Source organism: Neovison vison, chromosome 12, assembly GCF_020171115.1.
Source record: "Neovison vison isolate M4711 chromosome 12, ASM_NN_V1, whole genome shotgun sequence".
In the NCBI taxonomy this organism is placed as follows: Eukaryota; Metazoa; Chordata; class Mammalia; order Carnivora; family Mustelidae; genus Neogale; species Neogale vison.
The window spans coordinates 147168949-147191181 of NC_058102.1; the positions used below are offsets into that span (position 1 = coordinate 147168949).

The 22233-nt window shown below is 54.7% G+C and overlaps 1 protein-coding gene across 1 annotated transcript; it reads right to left on the reverse strand.

The window, feature by feature from the left end:
* Nucleotides 1-2354: 2354 nt before the first annotated feature.
* GTPBP4 (GTP binding protein 4) lies at nucleotides 2355-22021 on the reverse strand. Its single transcript, XM_044229352.1, has 17 exons — nucleotides 21933-22021; nucleotides 20912-21082; nucleotides 18124-18227; nucleotides 17907-18043; nucleotides 16607-16707; nucleotides 14963-15055; nucleotides 14039-14230; nucleotides 13892-13957; nucleotides 11745-11834; nucleotides 10890-11000; nucleotides 8777-8854; nucleotides 8455-8506; nucleotides 7981-8081; nucleotides 6851-7048; nucleotides 5723-5788; nucleotides 3761-3904; nucleotides 2355-3000 (listed from the first exon to the last, which is right to left on the reverse strand). Exons 1-17 carry the CDS (start codon nucleotides 21978-21980, stop codon nucleotides 2848-2850), a joined length of 1905 nt encoding a protein of 634 aa, XP_044085287.1. The 5' UTR covers nucleotides 21981-22021; the 3' UTR covers nucleotides 2355-2847.
* Nucleotides 22022-22233: the final 212 nt, after the last annotated feature.

The window sequence follows — 22233 nt, forward strand, 5'->3', positions numbered from 1 at the left end:
CGATCCTGGGACTATGGAATCATAACCTGAGGTGAATTCAGTTGCTTAACCAACTGAGCCTCCTAGGCCCCCTTCTTTTGGGTTTCTACCTAGAAGTAGAACTGCTGGCTCGTGAGAACTCTAGCTTCCTTAGGACCCTCCAGACTGTTCTCCACAGCAGCTGCACCAGTCTGCATTCCCCCCAACAGCGCACGAGTGGTCCCCTTTCTCCGCGTCCGCGCCAACACCTGTTCTCTCGAGTGTCCATCTTTTTTTTTTTCTTTTAAAGATTTTATTTATTTATTTGACAGGGATCACAAGTAGGCAGAGAGGCAGACAGAGAGAGAGGAGGAAGCAGGCTCCCTGCTGAGCAGAGAGCCCGATGCGGGACTCGATCCCAGGACCCTGGGACCATGACCTGAGCCGAAAGCAGAGGCTTTAACCCACTGAGCCACCCAGGCGCCCCTCAAATGTCCATCTTGGTGGGAGTGAGCTCACGTAGGTTTCATCTTCATTCCTCTGTATTAGTGATTTTCGGCATCTTTTCACGTGCTGATTGGTTATTTGCGCATCCTCTTTGGAGAATTCCCGTAGGAGTCCCTTATGAGTTCTGCTTATTAATTTCATACGATCCATTGTTTGGGGCGACTGGGTGGCTCAGTCATTAAGCGTCTTTCTTCAGCTCGGGTCATGATCTCAGGGTCCTGGGATGGAGCCCCGCTTCTGGCTCTCCGCCCCATGGGAAGCCTGCTTCTCCCTCTCCCACTCCCCCTGCTGGTGTTCCCTCTCTGGCTGTGTCTGTCAAATAAGAAAATCTTAAAAAAAAAAAAAAAAGATACATTGTTTGCAAATATTTCCTCCCATTTTTTAAGGTCTCTTTCACTGATTATTTCCTTTGAAGCAGAGAGATTTGTTTGATGTCATTGATCACATTTTTAATTTTGTTACTTACACTCTCCAGCTCTGGGATTTGGGGCACCTGTTGCTCTTTTCTGTTTCTTTGTTCATATGTCATTTTCCTGATTCTGTGCGTCCTCCTTCAGCTCTGGCTCTTTAGGATGATTGTCTTGCACCGTCTATCTGGGCCGTCACCATCTCGTCCTCCTGAGACGGCACTTTTCCTTTCATGGGCCACACACTTCCCTACTTTTCTGTATGCCTTGTGATTTTTTTGAAAACTGGACATCGGAAATCTTATAATGTGGGAATTCTGGAAACCAGATACTCTCCCTTGTTTTAAGGATATCACTGTGCCAGCCAGGGCTAAACATTGAAGGTCCCATAGTTCTCCTCGGAGTACGTGTCCCTCCTGGAGCATGTGTGGTCTCGCCAAATTCCCTTCACATGTAGTTGCTTTTCTTCCTTTTTCTTAAAGATTTTATTTATTTATTTGACAGAAATCCCGAGTAGGCAGAGAGGCAGGCAGAGAGAGAGGAGGAAGCAGGCTCCCCGCTGAGCAGAGAGCCCGATGCGGGACTCGATCCCAGGACCCTGAGATCATGACCTGAGCCGAAGGCAGAGGCTTTAACCCACTGAGCCACCCAGGCGCCCCTGCAGTTGCTGCGCCAGCAGTGGCCAGCAGTCAGCGATCTAAACCTAGAATCCTGACCTTTGGGGGACAAGGTCCTCACCACCCCCTCTAGCCCACACAAGCAGCCACAGGAACACACACAGCACCTGCCCCGGGGCAAGGAGTGCTATGTGAACACCAAAGCCACAAGGGATAAAACTGACCCAAACTGATGGATTTGCCAGCCAAGCCCTTCCCTGCGAGACGCAAGCCTCCCGAGACCCGAGCTGCAGAGCTCGCAGCTGTGACCCCCGCAGAGATGGCTCCTGTCTCCCCAGCACCACGTGCATTTCAGCTTCTCCTAAATGAATCTTTTTCAGCACATGTACTGGGGAATCCGACTTTACACCCCCAAAACACAGCACTTGTTAGACACGCCTGTAAGAAAACTACGCCACGTGAGGAAGCCTGAAGACGGCCGCACGGCCACACCGAGGAAGTGCCACACTGTACCTGCGGGTGTGCCGGCGGCCACGTGGGCGCAGCTGGGAGGTTGGGAAGCGCGGCTCCCTCTGGCGCCCCGGCTCATGCACCCGGCTCAGCGGCCAGGAGCACTGCAAACGGGGGCCAGCGGGTGCTTCTGCGGAAGCGGGGGGGGGGGTGCTGAGCTTTGCTGGACCCACGCCAGTCTCTTCACACAAGCAGCAGAGGTCACGCTGGGCTGCCGCACTGCGCAACATCTTACCCCACGAAGGGGTACTTTCTGTTCTGAAAACAAATGAGTTTTTTTTTTCCTTTTTATTTTGCTAAACTACAGTGATTTATAACTAAACAACAACAAAAAAACTAAATCAACAGAAACGACTTTCTTTCAGCAGTTTATTCTGGATGAGCTAGTTGCAGACAGGTTCCAAGGGTACACACATCGCGGAGAAAGGACTAGAAAATCATCTAGCACAGGCGCTGGCTCTTAGTAGGCCAGCAGGCAGCCTGTGTCCCCAAGCAGAGGTGTTCTCTCCTCAAGAAAGACCAGATGCACCAAAATGCACCAGATGAACCAAAGTTCCCTGTTGCAGAAAGGAGTAAGATTTTTCTCCTTCAAAACACACATTCACGTCAATCAATCTTTCCAGTTCTGCAGGCCTGAAGCCATCAAAACTCCCTAAACACAGAAGCACCGCACCCTCAGAAGACCGGTGCTGGGGCAGCACCAACATCCGGCAGCCACGCACCCCACGGACAGCGAAGCAGCCAGAGCTCCGCATGTCCTCGCTGTCTGCAGTCTACAGGCCGGGACCCCCCACCAGAAGAGGCCGGGCGCCCCCCGCCCTGCCAGGATGCCGCCGCGGCAGGGGCCGCTACCGCCTGTCCTTCTTCCCAGCTTTCCGCTTTCCGGAGAGCAAGTGCTTGGGTTTCATATCGAACACGTGTCGGTCGGCTTCCCCCTTCTTCCCCAGGCGGTTCATCTTCTTCTGCGCGCTCTTCATCATAGTCTTGGCTTTTTTCACCATCTGCCGAGCACAAGAACACACAACGCACGTTCACTCCCAAGTGTCCACACGCCTGTCGCGACCGGCCAGCAGGCTGTCTCCACGGCCCACATCTCCTCCGCGAGGAGAAGCGCTGACGAGTCGCTGCACTTTGCCCTGGGACCCGGGGGCTGCAGAGCTCGACCCTGTGCCCGCAAGGACGGGAACAACATTCTGTCTAGCCAAGTCCTGCGCCCAGCAGGAACCGGAAGATTGGGCCCATCAGCTATGGCTCCCTCTTACACCAACAAGAAAACAGAGTCAGCCCATGAAACCAACCGCTCCCATCTGACGAGCGGCATCAGGTCTTACTAAATCCAGGTATCGAGGAGATGGAAATCTCCAGGCTTCCATCAAGTAAACGGTTTGCCAGTTTATATACAGACTTTCTCCTGTACCCGAACTTTCGAAATGCCAAAAGTAACCATTTCTGTGTTTATTTAATAAGAAAAGCTTCAGTGAAAAAGACTGTACATATCCAATGTCGTTCCCAGAAGACTGACCACAACCACCCCTAGAGGGCTCTGGCCCCGGTTCTGAGCAGAGTCCTAGGACGCCATGCTTCCGCCACCCACGGGAGGACAGCACTAGGGCAAGGGTCCAGAGTGCCGAGCTGGCCTCTCGGGGGGCACCGGTCCCCACCTGTGGCCCCTGACCCCGGAACGACAGCTGCAGGGCGTGCCCGAGTCCATGAGTCACCAAGAGAGGCCCCTGTTTTCTATCGCACATCCGAGGGACTAACCTTGACGTCCCGAAGGCCAGAGACATCCCGTGGAGGCCGCGAGCAGCTGCGGCTGCGGGCTACCGACGGGGGTGGGACCGAGTCCTCCCGCTTCCTCTTCCTGGTAACGCTCCGGGACCTCCTGGCCTGGACCGCGTAATGGGCCTGGAAAGCACGAACAGCAAATTCAGGGCTGTGGTCACACACACGATATTACACTGACAAGGGGACAGGACACTCGAGAGTTCTGAAAAACACGACTGAACAAGCTACAGTTCCTGGGACATTGTGTTAGTCACCGGCCGAGTGCTCCTTCCCACTCGACCGCCGCTTTATGGGGGTTTAACTCCGTCAGAGAGCATCTACTACACGCCGGCCGCGCCACGCCGCTCTCCCACACCGCAGATCGTGACACTGACACCCCAGCTTCTATTTCAGATGGAGTGCTCTCTCCTCTCCAGCTCTGGGGTCGGCACAGGAGGCAGCCCCCAGAAAGCTCCGAGCTGAGTTCAGCAGACACGGCGACCTCCCCTGGGCAGGAGCCCGGCTCCACAGGCGCACAGGCCGGCAGCCAGCCCCGCTCGACCCTCACGCGCACCGTCAACAGAACGCTCCGCGCGGACCGGCACTCGCACGCTGATTAAAAGCCGAATTAGTCGAACCCTTCGGAAAAGAGCTTTAACACATTATCTTTTGATTTTAGTTATTCTAATTCGGGAACCTGTTTTAATAAAATAATCTGGAATACAAAAAGTTACTTTATAAAAAACACATATGCTCCAGAGGTGCCTGGGGAGCTCAGACAGGTAAGCGTCCGACGCCAGCTTTCAGCTCAAGTCATGATCTCGGGGCCCTGGGGTCGAGCATTGCGCTCCATGGAGCGAGCTCCCGATTCTTCTCCCTCTGCCCCCGCCCGATCTGCTCATACAGACTCGTTGTAAAATAAATAAAATCTTAAAAAAATATATATGCTCCAGCATCATTCATCAAGGAAAAAAATCAGAATTCCCATAGTTATGTGACGTACATTTTAATGGCTGGGCCCCGGGAAGAGTTCTGAAGTCCTCTCACGAGGACAGACTCAGTAAATCCGCATACATCTATGTGGTCACTACGCTGAAGCCAAGACGTGAAGACCCGAGTCACCAATATGAAAATTCAAGTTTAAAATTAAAAAAACAAGTTTATGTTTTGTTCTCTAACAGTCTATTCTAACTTGTATTTTTCCCAAACACAGATTACTTCTACTGTATTGTACGTTACTTACACGCCACCGTGTATTCTGAGTTCACACCCAGTGAATTTTTAAACAACAACCCACCCAAGAAGCTCAGGCTAAACTAACACTTTTTACTTGAAAGTTACCCAAAAAATGCTATACCACAATGGGAAATAGGCGTGATATACAGAATACGGTTAAAAATACATTTTAAAGAAAAAAGAGCAAGTTCAAGCCCTCCCCGTAAAGAGCTGAATGAAAAGGTGGACACTGCATGTCCGTCTAGATCATTTCTGTGCGCTACACACACAAGTGATTTTTTTCTTTTGTGGTTTTGGTACTTTTCGTATTTTTCGTTAACCTGGAATGGAAGACGATGTAGGCACGAATACAATAAAAAGCTGACAAAAAGAACAAAACCAAAAGAAAAACCAAACCCCAAAAAACCCGTGTGCACTGGGGCCGGCCCACAGGCAGGGTCCCATGAAGTGTGCACGGCGTCCCTCAACTCCCGCGGCGGGAACAAGAACAGAGGCTGAAAACGGCCTCTGCACCACCCGCAGGGGCCCCGGAGCCGTGCGAGGGGCCCCAGACAGCGGTGGCAAGAGCGCGGTCAGCTCTCAGTCAGCACCTCCACGCTGAGCCTCGACACGCGCTCCCAGGGCCCCTCTCTTCTGTAACCAGCTCTGCCAGCCCCGGATTTCGAAGAGCTGGTGTCCTAAGGCCGAGCCGTCCGTGCCCCAGGACCATCTCCACGCACTTACATTGTCTTTGTCATCCATGTCAACACCAAGACTGCGCATCTCATCCTCCAAGACTTTCCGCTGAACCTGAACGTGGGGAAAAGGAATTTAAGCAAAATTACTTTGATGGAATGTTTAAAAAAGAGATTGAAGGGAAAATGTACCTTTTACAATGACCTACGATACATTTCTTCTAGGAATTAAGTCTTGTAACCGAGCTCATGTCCGTATTTTGGGACAGGCATTAAAGCTGCTGAAACCAGCACCTCCCAAGCAGTGGCCACAGATAAGACGACATACACGTCACGTCCTTGGATTCCGCACCGCTCTGCGGGGGGGTCTCTGCGTGCAGGGTCCCTGGCGCTGAGGTCACATGATGTGCCCCAAGACGCAAACTCCAGCCACAGCATCTCCTTCCAACCCCACCGAGCCCCACAGGGGACACAGACAGACGTCCCATCTACCAAGAACCACTGACTTGCCATCTCCTGAAAACGGTATCTCAGACGCACTTCATCCATTACGAGGTGTCTGCAACGTCACTGTTCCCTTCCACGCCTGTCACCCTGTCGCTGCCCCACACGCCATCCTGTCTACCACACCCTGTGGTCTCAGGGTTCCATAGCCCCTGGCCTCCCCTGCCGCCCTGGCGAGCACAGAACAGGAGAGAAAACTCCTACAGAGACAGGACTGAGACCGGAAAGAATTCTCGTACCATTCGAACCATCTGTGCCTAAAGTGTGACCCCCCCTTCCTAACCTGTCACAGGAGCCAAGAAACTGTCCACGGACTTAAGCCGGACTGGCTCAGGCTTCTGTAAGGTGAACCCTGACTCGCACAGAAAATAAGCAACAGGAACAGGGTGGCTGATGGCTTTCCTGCCACAAATCTCAAACCACCACGTCACTCTGTTCGGCTGCAAAGAAGCTGCCTCCAACAGGGTGGAACCCAGAAGTCATGAGGAAAAGGGGCCATCGGCAGAATTCGGCTGACCGGGGCTCAACCCACCCCCGACACCAGTACCTGTTGACAGTACAATGGATGTGCAATCCCAAGCCACATCTGGGATGAAATGTCACTTAGCAGCAGCTGTGCGAGAACCCGACACCCACGGAGCTGGTCCTGGCACTCTGGAAACACGGAACTTGCCTTCTTAGCGGTCCGTGGCATCCTGGGGCCCTGTGTGTTCTTCTCCTTGGACTGCAGAATTTTCAGCTTCTTTTTCTCCCGAATTTGCTTGGCCAGCTGGCGGATCTGCCCCATCTCTTCCTCCTCGCTGTCAGACTCGCTGTCGTACTCACCTGCTGCTGTCCTTAGTTCTTCTTCTCTTTCTAACTCTTCTAATTTCTTTAAAAAGAATGGTCATTAAACACAACAGTGAAAAACTCAAGTGTAACAATATTCCTACAGGAGCTCAGTTCCCCTCGGCCTCTCAGGGGGCGATGAGCGCTGCACCCGGTCCCACGCGGGGATGCCCAGGAGCTCACCCCCCAGCAGTGAGCCCACAAACCCCATGAGCTATCCGGTGCCAATCCCTGTTTGCTGACGATTACTGCAGACATCAAGGTGAAATACGCAACCATTACCCCTCACTCCCCAGCACACCCCTCCACCGCACGTGTACACACACACACACACACACGAACACCTCCTGCTGTAAAACTAGAAACTTATCAATGTGAGATGATATGTGACTAGAACATCCCCTTTATCCATTCTAAGTCCATCCCCAAACACAAACGCCACCGCTGGCTACACAGTTAATAGGAAACCGGTTCTGGGAGCGCCCGGCCGGCTCAGCCTGTGCAGCAACTCCTGATCTCGGGATCCTGAGTTCAGGCCCAGCGCGGGGGTTGGAGATTAAAGGAGCCCATGAGCGGGTTCCTGGGGCTGGGAGTGTGGGCCTCAGTGTGCAAATGAAGGAGCCTGCCCAGCAGAGGACAAAGGCTTTAGGAAAGATTCCATTTTCTGAAGAAAAAGAACCTGCGAAGAGAGAGCAGCAGGAGGGAGCCGCCGCCAAGGAGCAGGGCTCCAGGAGGCAAGAGTGGGTCCAGCAGGAGGGCGGGGAGCTCGCAGCCCATGGAGCGCACCTGCCCCACAAAGGAGCAGAGCCCTGGGGTCTCCAGGACCCTCGGCAGGAGAGGCCATTGGTGGTGGGGTGGGGAGGCCCACGGTTTCGAAGGAACACGGGCGACACGTCCAGGCCGGCCACCGGCCGTGCTGATACCTTCACGGTCACGTAAGGAATAAAATCACACAGTTCAGCGAGTGACACAGACCTGCATGATGTCAGGATCAATATAATCCGCTACGTTGTGGCCTTCCCAGATCTCTGGTATCTTGTCGTATTTCTCGGAGGAATTCATCAGATCCCAGTATTCTGACGCAGAAAAAAAAGGTCATGTCTACCACAGTTTTTAATACCTTCAACCACAATGTGCCCAAAGTGACTCCTCACACCGTCTCGCCAGGCAAACAACAGAGCCCTTGTGCCCCACCCCTAACAAAGGACACAGGCCAGGGCTGGCCAGCGAGTGCCGGACCGCGGGCGCAGAAGGGAGGCGAAGGCGGCGGCAGACGGGCAGCACCTGTGCACACGCGAGCTAAACCCCGCCCTCCTGAAGCCACCAAAACCGCCTTTAAGAAGCCTCAGGGCCCAGGCTCTTCTCAAAGACAGGGATTAAGGCGCAGCTGCAGGACGTGCGGGCACGGGAGCCCTGCCGCTGCTTCCCGACCCGGACGCCGGCCCTTACTCTGCAGGTCCACAACGTAATCGTCTCCCAGCTCCACCTCGAGGTCTCGTTCCTGCAGCAGAGGGGCAGAGCACTCCCGTCAGCTCTCGCTGCCCTTCCCGGGGCAGAACTGTGCAGTCCCCCGCACCCCCGGGACACGACCCCTTCTCCAGCCTGCCGGCCCACACCTTTAATGCCTGAGGCCCAGCTCCACGTCCCGGGGACCCCACCACGCACACCTGCGCTCACGGAGCCGGACAGCACGGGCTCAGGTGCCCTTCGTGTAGTGCTCTGTGCCCGCGCCACGCACAAACGGCCTTCTGCACCCCTGAAGCAGACCTACCCGCTTCCTCCTGGGCTCCCCGATGTCCATTCTCTTCCTGCGTGCCACCACTCCCTCGGGGATGAAAGGGGGCCTCTCCTGAGGGGACAGCACCAGAAAGGGTTACGGAAATACGTTGCTGAATGCAAAAGGAACAGGAGAGAAAAAGCAGAGGCACGCACCTCTCTGCAAAGTCAGACCAATTCCAATCCCACAGACCACTGAGCAGAACCGCAGGGCCAACTGGGCAAGGAAACAGGAAGACTCCATACCTGATCCAAAGTTTATCTATTTAAAAAAGATTTTAAGGGGACACCTGGGTGGCTCAGCGGGTTAAGCCTCTGCCTTCAGCTCAGGTCATGATCTCAGGGTCCTGGGATCGAGTCCCGCATCGGGCTCTCTGCTCAGTGGGGAGCCTGCTTCCCCCTCTCTCTCTGCCTGCCTCTCTGCCTACTTGTGATCTCTCTTTCTGTTAAACAAAGAAATTAGAATCTTTAAAAATAAATGAATAAACAAATAAAAAGATTTTAGGGGCGCCTGGGTGGCTCAGTGGGTTAACGCCTCTCTCTGCCTTCAGCTCAGGTCATGATCTCGGGGTCCTGGGATCAATCCCCGCATCGGGATCTCTGCTCAGCGGAGACCTTCTTCCCCCACCCCCCTCTGCCTGCCTCTCTGCCTACTTGTAACCTCTGTCAAATAAATAAAATCTTTAAAAAAAATTTTAAAAATAAACAAAAAAGATTTTATTTACTAATACAACAAACAGAGACAGCACAACCAGGGCAGTGGCAGGCAGAGGAAGAAGCAGGATCTCCACTGAGCAGGGAGCTCAATGCTGGACTCGAGCCCAGAACCCTGGGATCATGACCTGAGCCAAAGACAGACACTTAATGACTGAGCCACTCAGCCATCCCAAATGGTAGGTCTTTCTATGCAGGACACAAAACCCAGTGGCTGCTCAAAAACAAAAACAAAAAAAATCTCAATATTAACTAATAGCATATATTTTAAAAATTAAATGTTAAATAGCAAATCAAAAATGTATAACCGGGGTGCCTGGGTGGCCTCTGCCTTCGGCTAAGGTCATGATCTCAGGGTCCTGGGATTGAGCCCCGCGTCAGGCTCTCTGCTCGGCAGGGAATCTGCTTCTCTTCCTCCTCTCTCTCTGCCTGCCTCTCTGCTGACTTGTGATCTTTGTCTATCTAATAAATAAAAAAAATCTTAAAAAAAAAAAAAAAGTGCAACCCGAGGCTGAAAAAAGAAACCCAATTCAAAATGCAAATGACCAAAGCACAACAACAAAAACCTAAAGAACATGAGAGTCTGATTTCCTTTACATGAAAATCATAAATTAAATGAGTAACAGATAAATGAGCTGAAGAACTAACAGGCCCATAAGCTCATGGCAAAAGCCTGCCTGACGGGGCACAGCACCGGACTCTCGGTGTTAGGACTGTGAGCTCAAAGCCCCACGTGGGGTACAGACGACGTAGAAATAGAACCTGTAAGAATAAAAAAAAGCTCGCCTGCCCTAATCATCAAGGAAATCCCAGCAATGGGACCATCTTTAACGGACAAGACTGGTATCAGCAAACACTTAGCGTTAAAGATCCAGGCAACGCACAGCATAACCCAGGAAGGCATTTCTGGAGGGCACGGTCTGATCTCCCCTCCCTCCCGTAAAACTCACTCTGTGAATACACCCTCAATTAAAAGAGAGTTACGGATTAAGACGTGCAACGGAGCCCAGCAACAGCAAGAAAACCAACAATAAAAATTTTTTCTTAAAGACTGATTTAGAGAGCGAGCACCGGTGTAGGGACAGGAGAGAGAATCTCAGACTTCGGCTGAGTGCGGACCCAACAGGAACAAGGGGCTTGATCCCACAACCCTGAGGACTGCGCCCTGAGCTGAACCTGTCTCCGACGCTTCACCGCCGCTGCCATCCGGTGCCCAGAAAACCAACAATGTTAAGGAAGGTGACACCTCTAGGATCTTTACAAGCAAGCTTACACACAGAAAGAACGGAAGGACCAGCGAGACGTTACTAATACATCACTGTTACTCCGCGTGACTGTGCGGCGCCCGAGAGCCCTGCGTTAGCCTTGCAGGCTCTCGGGAAGGCCAACCTCACCTTGTCGTCTCTCTTGTTGGGCATGGCCAGATGCAGCCTGTTCAGCACCTCGTTCACCTTATTTCCTTTCATTTTGGTTTCAACTCGATGAGCCAGGAGCCTGTCACAAGCCTGAGGTGAGGAAACAGGACCAGGCTTACAAGCATCCCGCCTCCGGGGCTGGACACGGGGGTGCGGGACAGGAACCAGCTCCCCCCACCCCCCCCGCTCATCAGCAAACCATGTTCCAAAGCTTTAGACCCCGCCATGTGCTTTTCCTCGGGAGTCCCAACAGCTACTGCTGTCCTGGGGATCACCCCAAAGTCCATGTAAACCCCTGGGGCAGACCACACGCTCAGGAGGGAGCAGGTCACCAGCCCAGGCTAGGGCAGCATCCCGAGGCAACATTCCACGGTCCCTCCAGGCCTGCCTCAGGCCACCAGCGACTCGTGCTGTGCCCCCAGCCAAGTTCACGGCACCCCCCCGGGACTGTGACGAGAGCACCAGAGCCAAGTCGACCACAGCATCAGTCCAGCCTAAGTGATCAGACTTGCACCTGAACCCAAGAGGAAACGTCTCTCTCTGTGTTCCTCTTGCTCATTCCAGTCCGCCCAAGTTCCGTGACAGTACGGCTCCTGCAGCCCTCCTGCCAGATCCGGAAGGACAGCGGGCAGTGGAAGGAGCGAAGCCACCCATGCAGGACCTCAAGCCCCGCGTTCAACCGGACGGGTGGGGACCAGGCTCAGTGCTGTGCACAGGCTCTCCCGCCCGGCCGCCTCGAGGGCTCCCTCCCACGATACTTGCAGAGAGCGCCTCCTTCCCCCATACGGACTCCGCTGACGACCAAGGCCCTAAAGGGAAGCACGAAGCACTGACCTCCGTTTTCACTTGCATGACCCCCTCCTCCGTCAGGGTGCTTGTCTCAACCACAGGAAATCCTGCAGCCTGCAAATCTGCAAATATTTTCTGGGAAGACAAAAGAAAAAACGAGAGAGCATTATCTATTTCCACTTCCCCATGAATAATTCTGTTCTTCACACGCGTATCATAAACGCTAGCTGGCACATCTGCGGTTCGTTTCTAAACTCATCCAAAGGACACTTCCCCAAATGCTGATCTTTCCCTATATTATTCTGTGATTAAGAAAATAACCGTTACCAGGAAGATCAACACAGACTAGGAAGCAGACCAGAGGCTCCCTGGAGCCTAGTTCTCTACCATATCACCTTCTAACAAGGAACCCAGCAACATCAAAGCTACAGAATTTTTTTTTTTTAATGAAAATATTTTATTTATTTATTTGAAGACAGAGATCACAAGTAGGCAGAGAGGCAGGCAGAGAGATAGGGGGAAGCAGGCTCCCCGCTGAGCACAGAGCCCGATGCGGGGCTCGATCCCAGGACCCTGGGATCATGACCTGAGCCGAAGGCAGAGGCTTTACCCCACTGAGCCACCCAGGTGCCCCTACAAAATTTCTTTTAGAATGTCTTCAATGCAATTTCTAAATTAAACATCTGGCCTCTACAACCCAAGAGAATTCCTTACAAAACAGCACAGAAACCTAGAAATCACTCAGATTTGGAATAAGGGGCTTCGTTTGTGCGCCTCTTCAGCAGTACACCCTCGTCCAGACGTAAGTCAACCCTATGACAGAAAACCGGTCACAAACAAGGCCACCACCCTCACTACGGGGTCTGACTTACCAGGAGACTCCCTCCTCCCCTGCAAAGAGCAGTGGTCTTGGGGCCCCTGGGGACTCCCTGAATTCACAGTGACCGTCTTTATCGCACGTAAGACCAGCGACGAGCCACAGCCCCGGGCAGGCTGCCCCCTCGGCTTAACCCAACAGTACCGCTGCAATGGCACCCCCCGCCCACGTGCTTTCCCGTTTCGTCCAGTCTGCCTGATGACATTGCCAACAAACCACCCAGGAATGCAGCTCTTAGTACCAGGGACTCCAGAATGGAAACCAACCCCGTCACAGCAGGCAGACCACGAAACTGGGACCTGGGCACACCTGACCTCAAAGCCCGAGCACCTTGCCTGACACTCACCCTAACGTCTGAGCCTCACAACTTTACCCTCGTCTCCACCCACCCGTGCAGGCACCTAAAAACTGCAGCTCACTTCTCAGGGGCTGGGTCCTCTCCAACCAGGCCACGTGTACCTGGCCAGTAACGGACGGAACACAGTGCAGTGCCCGAGACACCAGCGTGGCTGTTGGAAAAACCCTCCCTCTTACCGAGCACCCGGTGTCCCAGCAGTACCAGACAGGGGCACTGGGAAGGGACACCACCTGCTGGAGACCCTCTCTGTTGAGCTGGTCAGGGACACGTGCTCCAGGAGATGGGGCCACAGCGTGGCTACCTCGTGCTCTGCTCTCCAAGCACCAGGGTGACCCACCGCAGGGACGCCTCCCAGGCTTCCACCCTGCAGGCCTGGGTGTGTCCAAGAGTCTGATAACCTCTGTACCAGGGCAAAGCTTCTCCAGGGCTGCAGCATGAACTGTGCGGACAGTGAGGCCTAACCACCTTACCTGCCTCCAGAAAGTACAGCGCACACTCTTGACTCACTGTTCTGGCAAGTTCTCAGATGCTCGTCCTTCACTCAGTCCCCAAGCTCGTTTCCCCACAGGAGTGTGCAGCAGACACTTAATACCCACAGACCCTCCCACCTGCACCCCTGCTCTGCAGGTGCCACTCCGTGCACTGGGCCACCCAAGGCCGGAAGAGGCAAGGCCTACCTCACGGAGCTTTGTGTGCTCTCCGGCACCGAGGTAAGACCTTCCCTAGGTTCATGTACCAACCTGCTGAACGCACGGGCATTTCCACAGCCTCGAAGGCAGCGCAGAGGTCAGGAAAGGCCAGGTCTAGTGTGCCACCGATAACCCACCAAGGCTACCACCTCAACTGTAAACTAAAAACCCAGGCTAGTATTGTTAAAATTCCTTCTGAACTTTGCTGGTCTGAAATGAGGTTTGTTATTAGTAGGTAAGAAATACTCAAAATATTAAGGTGACTTGCCTGATCGTCTTCAGAAAGCTCGGCGATCCTCTTCACGTCGCATTTGTTCGCCACGACTATCAGAGGCTGGAACAGGGAAGGCAGACACTGAGATCACTGTTCTCGCGGTGCACGTGACACACCGAAAGCCCTCGCTGCCGCCCGTACCTTGTTGACAAACAGCGGCCGGATGTTCTGGAAGAGCTCCAGCTGCTCCTTCAGCCCGTGCCCACACTGCTCAGACAGGTCCATCACGTACAGCACGGCAGCGCGCAGGTGAGCCAGCGCCGTGATGGCCTGCATCTCAATGGTGTTCCGGTCCTCCAAAGGGTGGTCCAGGATCCCCGGCGTATCTACCACCTGACGGTCAGGTGTGTTATCCCAGAGCACACGCACCCACAGACCTCCCGGCTAGCACACGCTGGAAGGGACGCAACCCCAAACCAGCCCCCAGAGCCAGTACACAAGGTAGGTCTCCCAGCGACCATAATCAAAAAGGCTTTAGATGTGAAGAGAAGGGGGGGATGGCTGGACCCCACAGAGGTCACTAAAGAACTAGCCAAAGACCTGGAGAAAAGGACTCCTCCTTTTTTTCTTTCTAACGTACGCCAAACTATGCCAAACACAGGGACTGAGCTCCTGAGCCGGACGCCGAGAGCCACGCGCTCTCCCGACTGGGCCAGCCAGGGGCCCCGACCGAGCAGAACAGAAGAGCAACAGGCAAACACGCCCCTGCATTAGGAACAGCTTCACCGTTTATGACATGAAATTCTACTGCTCCAAGCTTTTTAACGGCTAACACATGTCCTTCGGCTTAACAGGGTCCGAGACGACCAGGGGGCTGTTAACACAAGCGGACGTCCGCACAGGCCGCCGGCTGCTGCCCTGAGCCGTCCTCAGGCAGCCGGGAAGCTCGGAGTCTTCTCCGCACGGCGCTCCTGGTGGCCCCGAGAATCCCTCCCACCTCCTCGGGGTCCCCCCCCCAGAGCACTGGAGTTAGGGAGACACTCCCGTTCTTCAGGGATCCCTGAAGTCCACCCCCGTGAACCACCCCCGGGACGCGAGCTCCGCGTCCGAGGCGAGCGCGCTCACCTGCCAGCGCAGGTACTTATAATCCATGTGCCCCACGAACAGGGACTTGGTCGTAAACGCGTAGGGCTGGACATCCACGTCGGCTCTCGTCACCTGAAACACAACGGCCGTCTTCCCAGTCACACAAGTTCCCGACCTCGTTTCCCCTTGAAAGGTCAACATGGCACCCGCCGGTGACTGAGACGAAGGGCTCTGGCATAAAACAAGAGCACACAGGGAGAGAGACCCGGCACAAGCATACCGCCGGGGACAGAAGCTGCTGCCGACAACGGACAGGTTCCACCCACTTCCTCCCGCCACCGGGCCGGGACAGGAACGGTCCCCATCAGACAGGGGGGAGGTGGGGCGGCCACCAGCCTGGAGGGTGTCCGTCAGCTTGCGCTCTGATGCACCCCGGGCCCGGGAGTGCCCCACAAACTCGCTGGGCAGACCCTGCACGGCTGCCACAGGGCCCACCAGCCACACGTCCCTGCCAAGACTCGGAAAGTCGTCAGTGCACCCGAGGGACTCAACGGTTTATTGGTTCCATGTAAGGGGCCGAGTGGCTCCCAAGCGCTTGGACCATGGGCTCGGGCACCCCAGAGCCGCGGCCTGTCACGTCAGCACAGCTGGGGACCAGGGAGAAACCTGCAACGGGCCGCGAGCAGAAGTGCTCCTGGTGCGCACATCCGCACCTGCTCCCGACCGGCACCCGAGCTCCTGCGGGCGTGAGCGGACCTTCTGCTTAATTTACTCGTGAACCAAGACTACTTTCCAAAAGATGCGTCCACATATTTTAGAAAGAGTGTGCATGCAAGGGCATGGGAGGGAGAGGCGGAGGGAGAGAGGGAGACTCTCAAGCAGACCCCGCACGGAGGAGGAGCCGGATGACGGGCTCGACCTCATGACCGTGAGATCAGGACCTGAGGCGAAATCAAGAGTCAGACCCTTTACTGACCGAGACACCGGGGCGCCCCTTAAATGCGGTCTCTACGATGTTCAGGTCCCCAGAGCTCAGCTTAGCTGTCCTGAAGCACCAAGTCCTCAATATTGTCCTCAAGTCCCACGAACAGACTTGCTCAAGGACACGGCAACCCGGCCACTCCCCACGACGGGGACCAAGTATCTTATGTGACAAGTGACCCATCAAGCAAGGTGACACCCAGGAAATACCTCAGGAAGCCCAATCCAGCAACTGCGGCCTGTCCATGCACACCGGCTGCCCCGGTGTCGCCGCTCCCAGATGATGCTCTCTGCGTGTCAACAAACCCACACTCGAATGTCGTGACTCCCGAAGAAACTTAGCAACACACACCAAAATACACAATGTTTTCCACAACAGCAACACAAATGTGGATTCACACAGATTCAGTCCTCCCCTCCAGTAAAGGCTTGTGTACGCCGAGGGCAGCACTGACTCAAGGACTGGTCGGCCAGCCGGACTCCAACCCACAGGGACAGGACACAGCAGGCCTCGAGCCTCAGGCCCTTGGTCACTTGCGTTACCCCCAGGCGCAGACTCACCTTATTTAAAGATTTTATGTATTTTTCAGACAGAGAGACGGTGCATAAGCAGAGGAAGAAGCAGAAGGAGAGGCAGGAAGCCCGACACGGGCTCATCCCAAGACCCCGAGATCATGATCGGAGCCACAAGCAGACACTAACCTTATTGATGAAGCTGGACTTGCCGACATTCGGGTACCCGCACAGGAGCAGCGTCCTCGTATTTGGGTCGATAGTCGGCAGACGGGACAGATGCTGGCGCACTGTGGGAGATGCACATTACTTGCCCTTAATCTCGTAAGAACAAGGGAAGAAGTCAAACTTCGCGATCTGCTTCAGGAAGCTGTACTCCCGGGCCGTGGCTCATTAAGCTCGTTTCAACAGTTACAGTGTGCGTTGACAGAAAACACACGAACAGAAAAGGATTAGCTGCAGACACGCCACAGTACACAGAAGAGCTCCCCAAATCGGGCTGTATCCAGAATCCTACTGGCCAGGTCCAAAACGGAGCCAGAAACAGGTCGACTTGCCCAGACTACTCTTACTCAGTGAGACGGTATCTGGAAAGCGATTCTGAAGCAAGAGTGCGTGCTTCCTGCCTAGGCCGTGGGCTGTTTCCACACAACAAGGCCCAGTGAGGCCACTCTGCTCCCTCGGGGTCAGACCGAACAGACCCTGGGAAGCACTGTCACAGCAGTCAAGTAGGACGTGTTACAAATTATTCGCAGATAGATACCCGGGAAGGGAAACAATGACTTAAAAGCATCTGTAGCATTAAAATGTACATAAAAAGGCACCTAACTGTGTCAGTGCACATCCTCCGCTAACCCAGAACTGTCTTCTTAAATAAACTACCGCGTAAGAAACCGGGGCAGCCGCTTCACGCTGACACATACCGCGCAGCTTTTCCCGACGACTTATTTACCTGAGGGCGCACACTCGCACACGCCGAGCTGGGGACGGGCAGGGAAGAGAATCCCAAGCAGAACCCCCCCCAACTGAGCATGGAGCCCAAACCGGGACTTAATCCCATGACCCTGAGATCACGACCTGAGCTGAAATCAAAAGCTGGACGCGTAACTATCTGAACCACCCAGGCGTCCCATGATGCAATTTTTGGTAAAAATGTATATTATCAATAGGTTAAAACTATGGGTCATTTTAGTTTTTACATATTTTCTTGGTATCTCCCTGTGATTTATAGCGTATCTGCCTTACGCACGAAATACGAAAAACAAATTCTCTTAACAGTACTAGCAATGTGTAAGCATTTTAACCCCTAGCTACTTTTTCAATAATAACTAGCCTGTCAGAATTTCTGATAGTCTAGACGGGGAAAAGTAATTCGACCCTGTTAGGTCTAAAAGAAAACAAAACCAAATATTCCGAACAGGAGTTCTTGACGAGAACCAGGCCGCCCGCTCCCGCCCCGCTCCCGCTCCCGCTCCCGCAGCACAGGCACCTTGCTCCAGATACTCCAGACTCTGCTTCTGCCTCCGGATGATGGTGCACATGCGCCCCAGGGCCGCGCGCTTCAGCTGCTTGCAGCGGTACAGAGAGTCTCCGTACTTCATGAGCCGCACGTAATCTTTAGCCACACTTACATAAAAACAAATACGTGAGATGCTTTTCACTTTGGGCAATAATTTGAAAGATACCGTATTAAGAAAATACCTTACTTGTCCACTAAATTTTTGGCAATATTTATTTGTCCTAGAGCCAACTTGTAATGATCCTTGTCATAGAGAATGTTCATCAGATCAGCATAAAATGGATGGATGTCCTAGAACAGAAACACAGCGAGCAGTTTTTTGGCACAGGTTTCTCACCCCGATGTCACGACTACTTGCAGAATAATTTCCTGGGCAAGTACATCCCACCTTCCCTCTCGCCACAAGCCCCAGGACCCTCCCCCCGGCCTCTCTCCTGAGGACTCTTTAGTTCTCTGAGAAAACATCTCCGGGAGCTCAGCGGTCACTGCTGCCTCTGCCTGCCCACTTGGCCTGGGCCCAAGACTGCCCCCTTCACCCTTCTCCACACACCCAGCCAGTTCTCCATTTGTGCACCAGACCCCTCCCCCACTCCTCAAGACCTGAACCCAGGCCTGCAAACACGCTGTCATCGCCCCCCCAATCTGAAAGTCTGCAGGCCCCCTCGAGCCCACAATCCTTCTTACTCCTTTGTTTCCCCTCTTGGCAAACATCACGAAGAGGGGCTCTTTCCCTCCCTGAAACCCAGTCTGGTCCCAAGTGTCTCCACCAGCCCACCGAGACAGCTCATGAGACCAGCCCCGCAGAGCTGCGCGCAGCACACAGCTGGCCACCCACACTTCTTGATGCTTTCCATGCAAAGGGCCTCCAGCTCTTGTGGCCTCCTGCTCCTACCCAACGCCCAACATCAGAGGTCCCGGGAGCACTTTTCTGTCCTCACCCACATCCTGGTGACCTCACGTGGATCTAAGTGCAGGGACATCTCCAGGCCAGACCTCAGATAAAGCTGCCGACCACCTGCCCTTCTGTGTGACGTCGCACCCACATTTCGATCAATGCAAACAAAGCACCCTCCTCCTCCTCAAACCCTCCACGTTCCCGTGTGCACGGACGGCCACAGCACGGTCACCGGCGCCGAGCAAACCCGCTAGTTCCTCCTCCCAAGCACTGAACGCTTCAGCTCCGCCAGCCGCTCAACGCGGTGCACCAACCTTCCGGCGGTCTCCTACCCACGGGCCACTCATCCTCTACAAGGTAAGTCAGAGCTCGGCTCGTCCCAGGGCCAACCTGGAAGGCTTAAGACAGAACACAAGCACCCGCTGGCTGGGGACACATCCGCTGTGACCCACCTGCAGCCTCCCCCTCTCCACACCCGGCCCCAGCGCCTGGTCTTCCTGCTCCTGGAAGACATCACGCTGCGTCCCTCCGGGCCTCTGCACTTGCTGCTCCTGTGGCCTCAGTGTTGTTCGTGAGCGGCCGCACGGCTCACCACCTCGCTGCCTTCGGGCCTTGCTACAGTCTGCGGGCTCCCCTCGCTCATCTGCCGCGCCGCGGATCTCCACCACGGTTACCACCTTGCCCCTCACCAGACAAGCACAGGGCCTCGATGCCTGCTGTGCTCCCGGGGCCTGAACAGATCCCCAGCCCTGCGGCTGCTCTCACCTCCGACTCCAACTAACTCTTCTCAGAGAGCTCACTCTAGTTTAAAAAGCGCAGGGGGCAGCTGGGTGGCTCGGTTAAGCATGGGACTCGTGACCTCAGCGCAGCTCAGGACCTCAGGGTGGTGAGACCGAGTGTCACGTCCACACGGAGTGTGGAGCCCGCTTCAGATTCTCTCTCTCCCTCTTTTCCTCCCCAACCCCTCGGGGAAAACAAAAGGTAATAGAATGTTCACAAATTTAAACTTCTATTCTATAAAAAAAACACCAAGGAGAAAAAAGATAAAAGTTCTTACAAAGAACTACAGAAATCGGGTACTAATTAGTTCACAGCATTTTGTTTGCTCAGATCAAGTGTTTCGGAGTATCACACCGGTTTTCAAAACCCTCACTCTTGGGGCGCCTGGGTGGTTCAGTGGGTTAAGCCGCTGCCTTCGGCTCAGGTCATGATCTCAGGGTCCTGGGATCGAGCCCCGCATCGGGCTCTCTGCTCGGCGGGGAGCCTGCTTCCTCCTCTCTCTCTGCCTGCCTCTCTGCCTACTTGTGATCTCTCTCTGTCAGATAAATAAATAAAATCTTAAAAAAAACAAAAACAAAAACAAAATCCTCACTCTTCTGTTTCCCACCAGGGAAGTTCGCTATTTTGGGACAGCGGCAAATTTAGGCTCTCACCCTGCACTGCTGACCCCACCCCATGTCCTTTACCACCTCAAATCCCCTTGCAGCTGTGTGACCCTACACAGTGCCTCGTAAGCAGCGTCCGCTCCTGCTTTCCGAGCTTCACCAATAAGCAAACCCGACTATGCCGCAGAGCGAAGGTTTCAACTGTTTTCGCTCAAGGCGCAAACCCCTGCTCCCCACACAACTTCCTCTCTGCAGTCGCGAAGAGGCCCGTGCTGACCTGGCCGTCCCTGGCCAACGACGCGACGGGATCACAAACAGTGGTGGACCTCGGGCGACCGATGTGACCTGAGGCCACAGGAAAGGGAGCCTTGGAAGGAGGAAGGGCAGGAAGCCCACCCAAGCCAGGGAGCGGCCAGATTCACAGCGACAGCGCTGAGAGCTTGGGCTGCCACCTGCCTGCCTCGCGGTGACAGAGAAAGCCCGAGACAGCTTCGGGCCTCTCAGGTGGGTGTGACGGGGGAGGAGGAGTCCGACTCCCGTGTCCTGCTCCCAGCTGGGCCGCTAACTCACAAAGTCTGGCAAGCGAACCACCTGTTTCCTTCCGTATTTGTCGGAGACGTACGCGCACCGGCTACCGACACCAGCCACCTGCTGGCTCACGTTTACGTCACCATCTGCGTCCCCAAGTCACTTACATCCAACTTGGGGAAATCCGTTAGAATCTGGGAGAGTCTGTCATGGTAATTCTGCTGAGTAAATTTGACCTTCCTCATGTAAAAATGTCTGATGCGATGAATCTGGTAATGTTTATGGATAACCGTCGGAGTCTTCCGTTGAGTCTTCGATAACGTCAGGTCAATAAAGTCCTGCAATTACACGAAACAAGACACGGCACACAGAAACGCCCACTTTTTATCTGCTCATCTGAAATCCTCTCAAAAGACTAAAAACAATGGTACCACACGTTTCTAACGACTCTTTGTCTAACTGATCTTTAATCTTTTATGCTCCACTTTGATCAGGTTCATAGTTTCTGGCCTTTAAACATCCCTTAGCAGACGGCGGCCAAAATAAATTCTGTCCCCGACGCTCTTGATGTGACCCCACTGCCCACACGCCCAGGGCCCTCTCCGACTTGAGTAACTCAGGCATGAATCAGAAAAAACATTCAAGAGACCAAAGTCCTGCAATTCCAACCCGCCAATCTTTGACTTTCAAAGTACATAAAACAGGTAAAACCCAAATCTGCCGTCTGTAACTCCGCAAGACAGCACAAGTCACTGAGACACAAACAACCGCACGAGCAGAGACAAGCAGACGGGAGCCCAGCGCGCCTGTCAGCGACGGGAAGGACACGGGCCTCAAGCCTGGAGCCCCGCGCCCCTCCCGCCCGGTCCGGGGAATTCCACGAAGCCGTACGAGGCTCGTGCAGGAGTCCGCTGCTTCGTGACGTTCTCCCGACCGTCCTCCCGGCTCTCTGGGTAGGATCCCAAGGTCCGCGGAAGGTCGCTAGTTCTGGAGGGGGGGACCCCGATCTCTGGGGAAGGGACCCCAACGCCGAAGCAAGCCCCCGGAGGCCGGGACAACCGCTCCCCCCGGAAGGCTCGGACCCGCCGGAGGACGCGACCTGTGTCCCGGCCCGAAGTACAGGTGCGGGCTTTCCTGGCGACCCGGCAGCGGAGAGGCCAGAGCGCACAGGCCCTCGCGGCCACCTACCTTGGCGGACGGCACCACCGTGATCTTCTTGAAGTTGTAGTGCGCCATGCCTGCGACCGGCCACGAGGGAGCGCGGACGGGGGGCGGGACTTCCGGCGGGACTTCCGGCGGGGCGGGCGGGACTTCCGCCGACGGGCGTCACTTCCGGACGCCCCCTGCGTCCCCTGGCTCCGCTTCCGAGTCGCACGGCGCCCCCGGCCGGCGGCAGGTCCCCGCGGAGGAAGTCGCTGGGATCCGCGGGGGCGGCGGGGGGAGAGAGGGGCAGGTCCGGGCGGGCCGACCCGGCTCGGGGGCGCGGGGG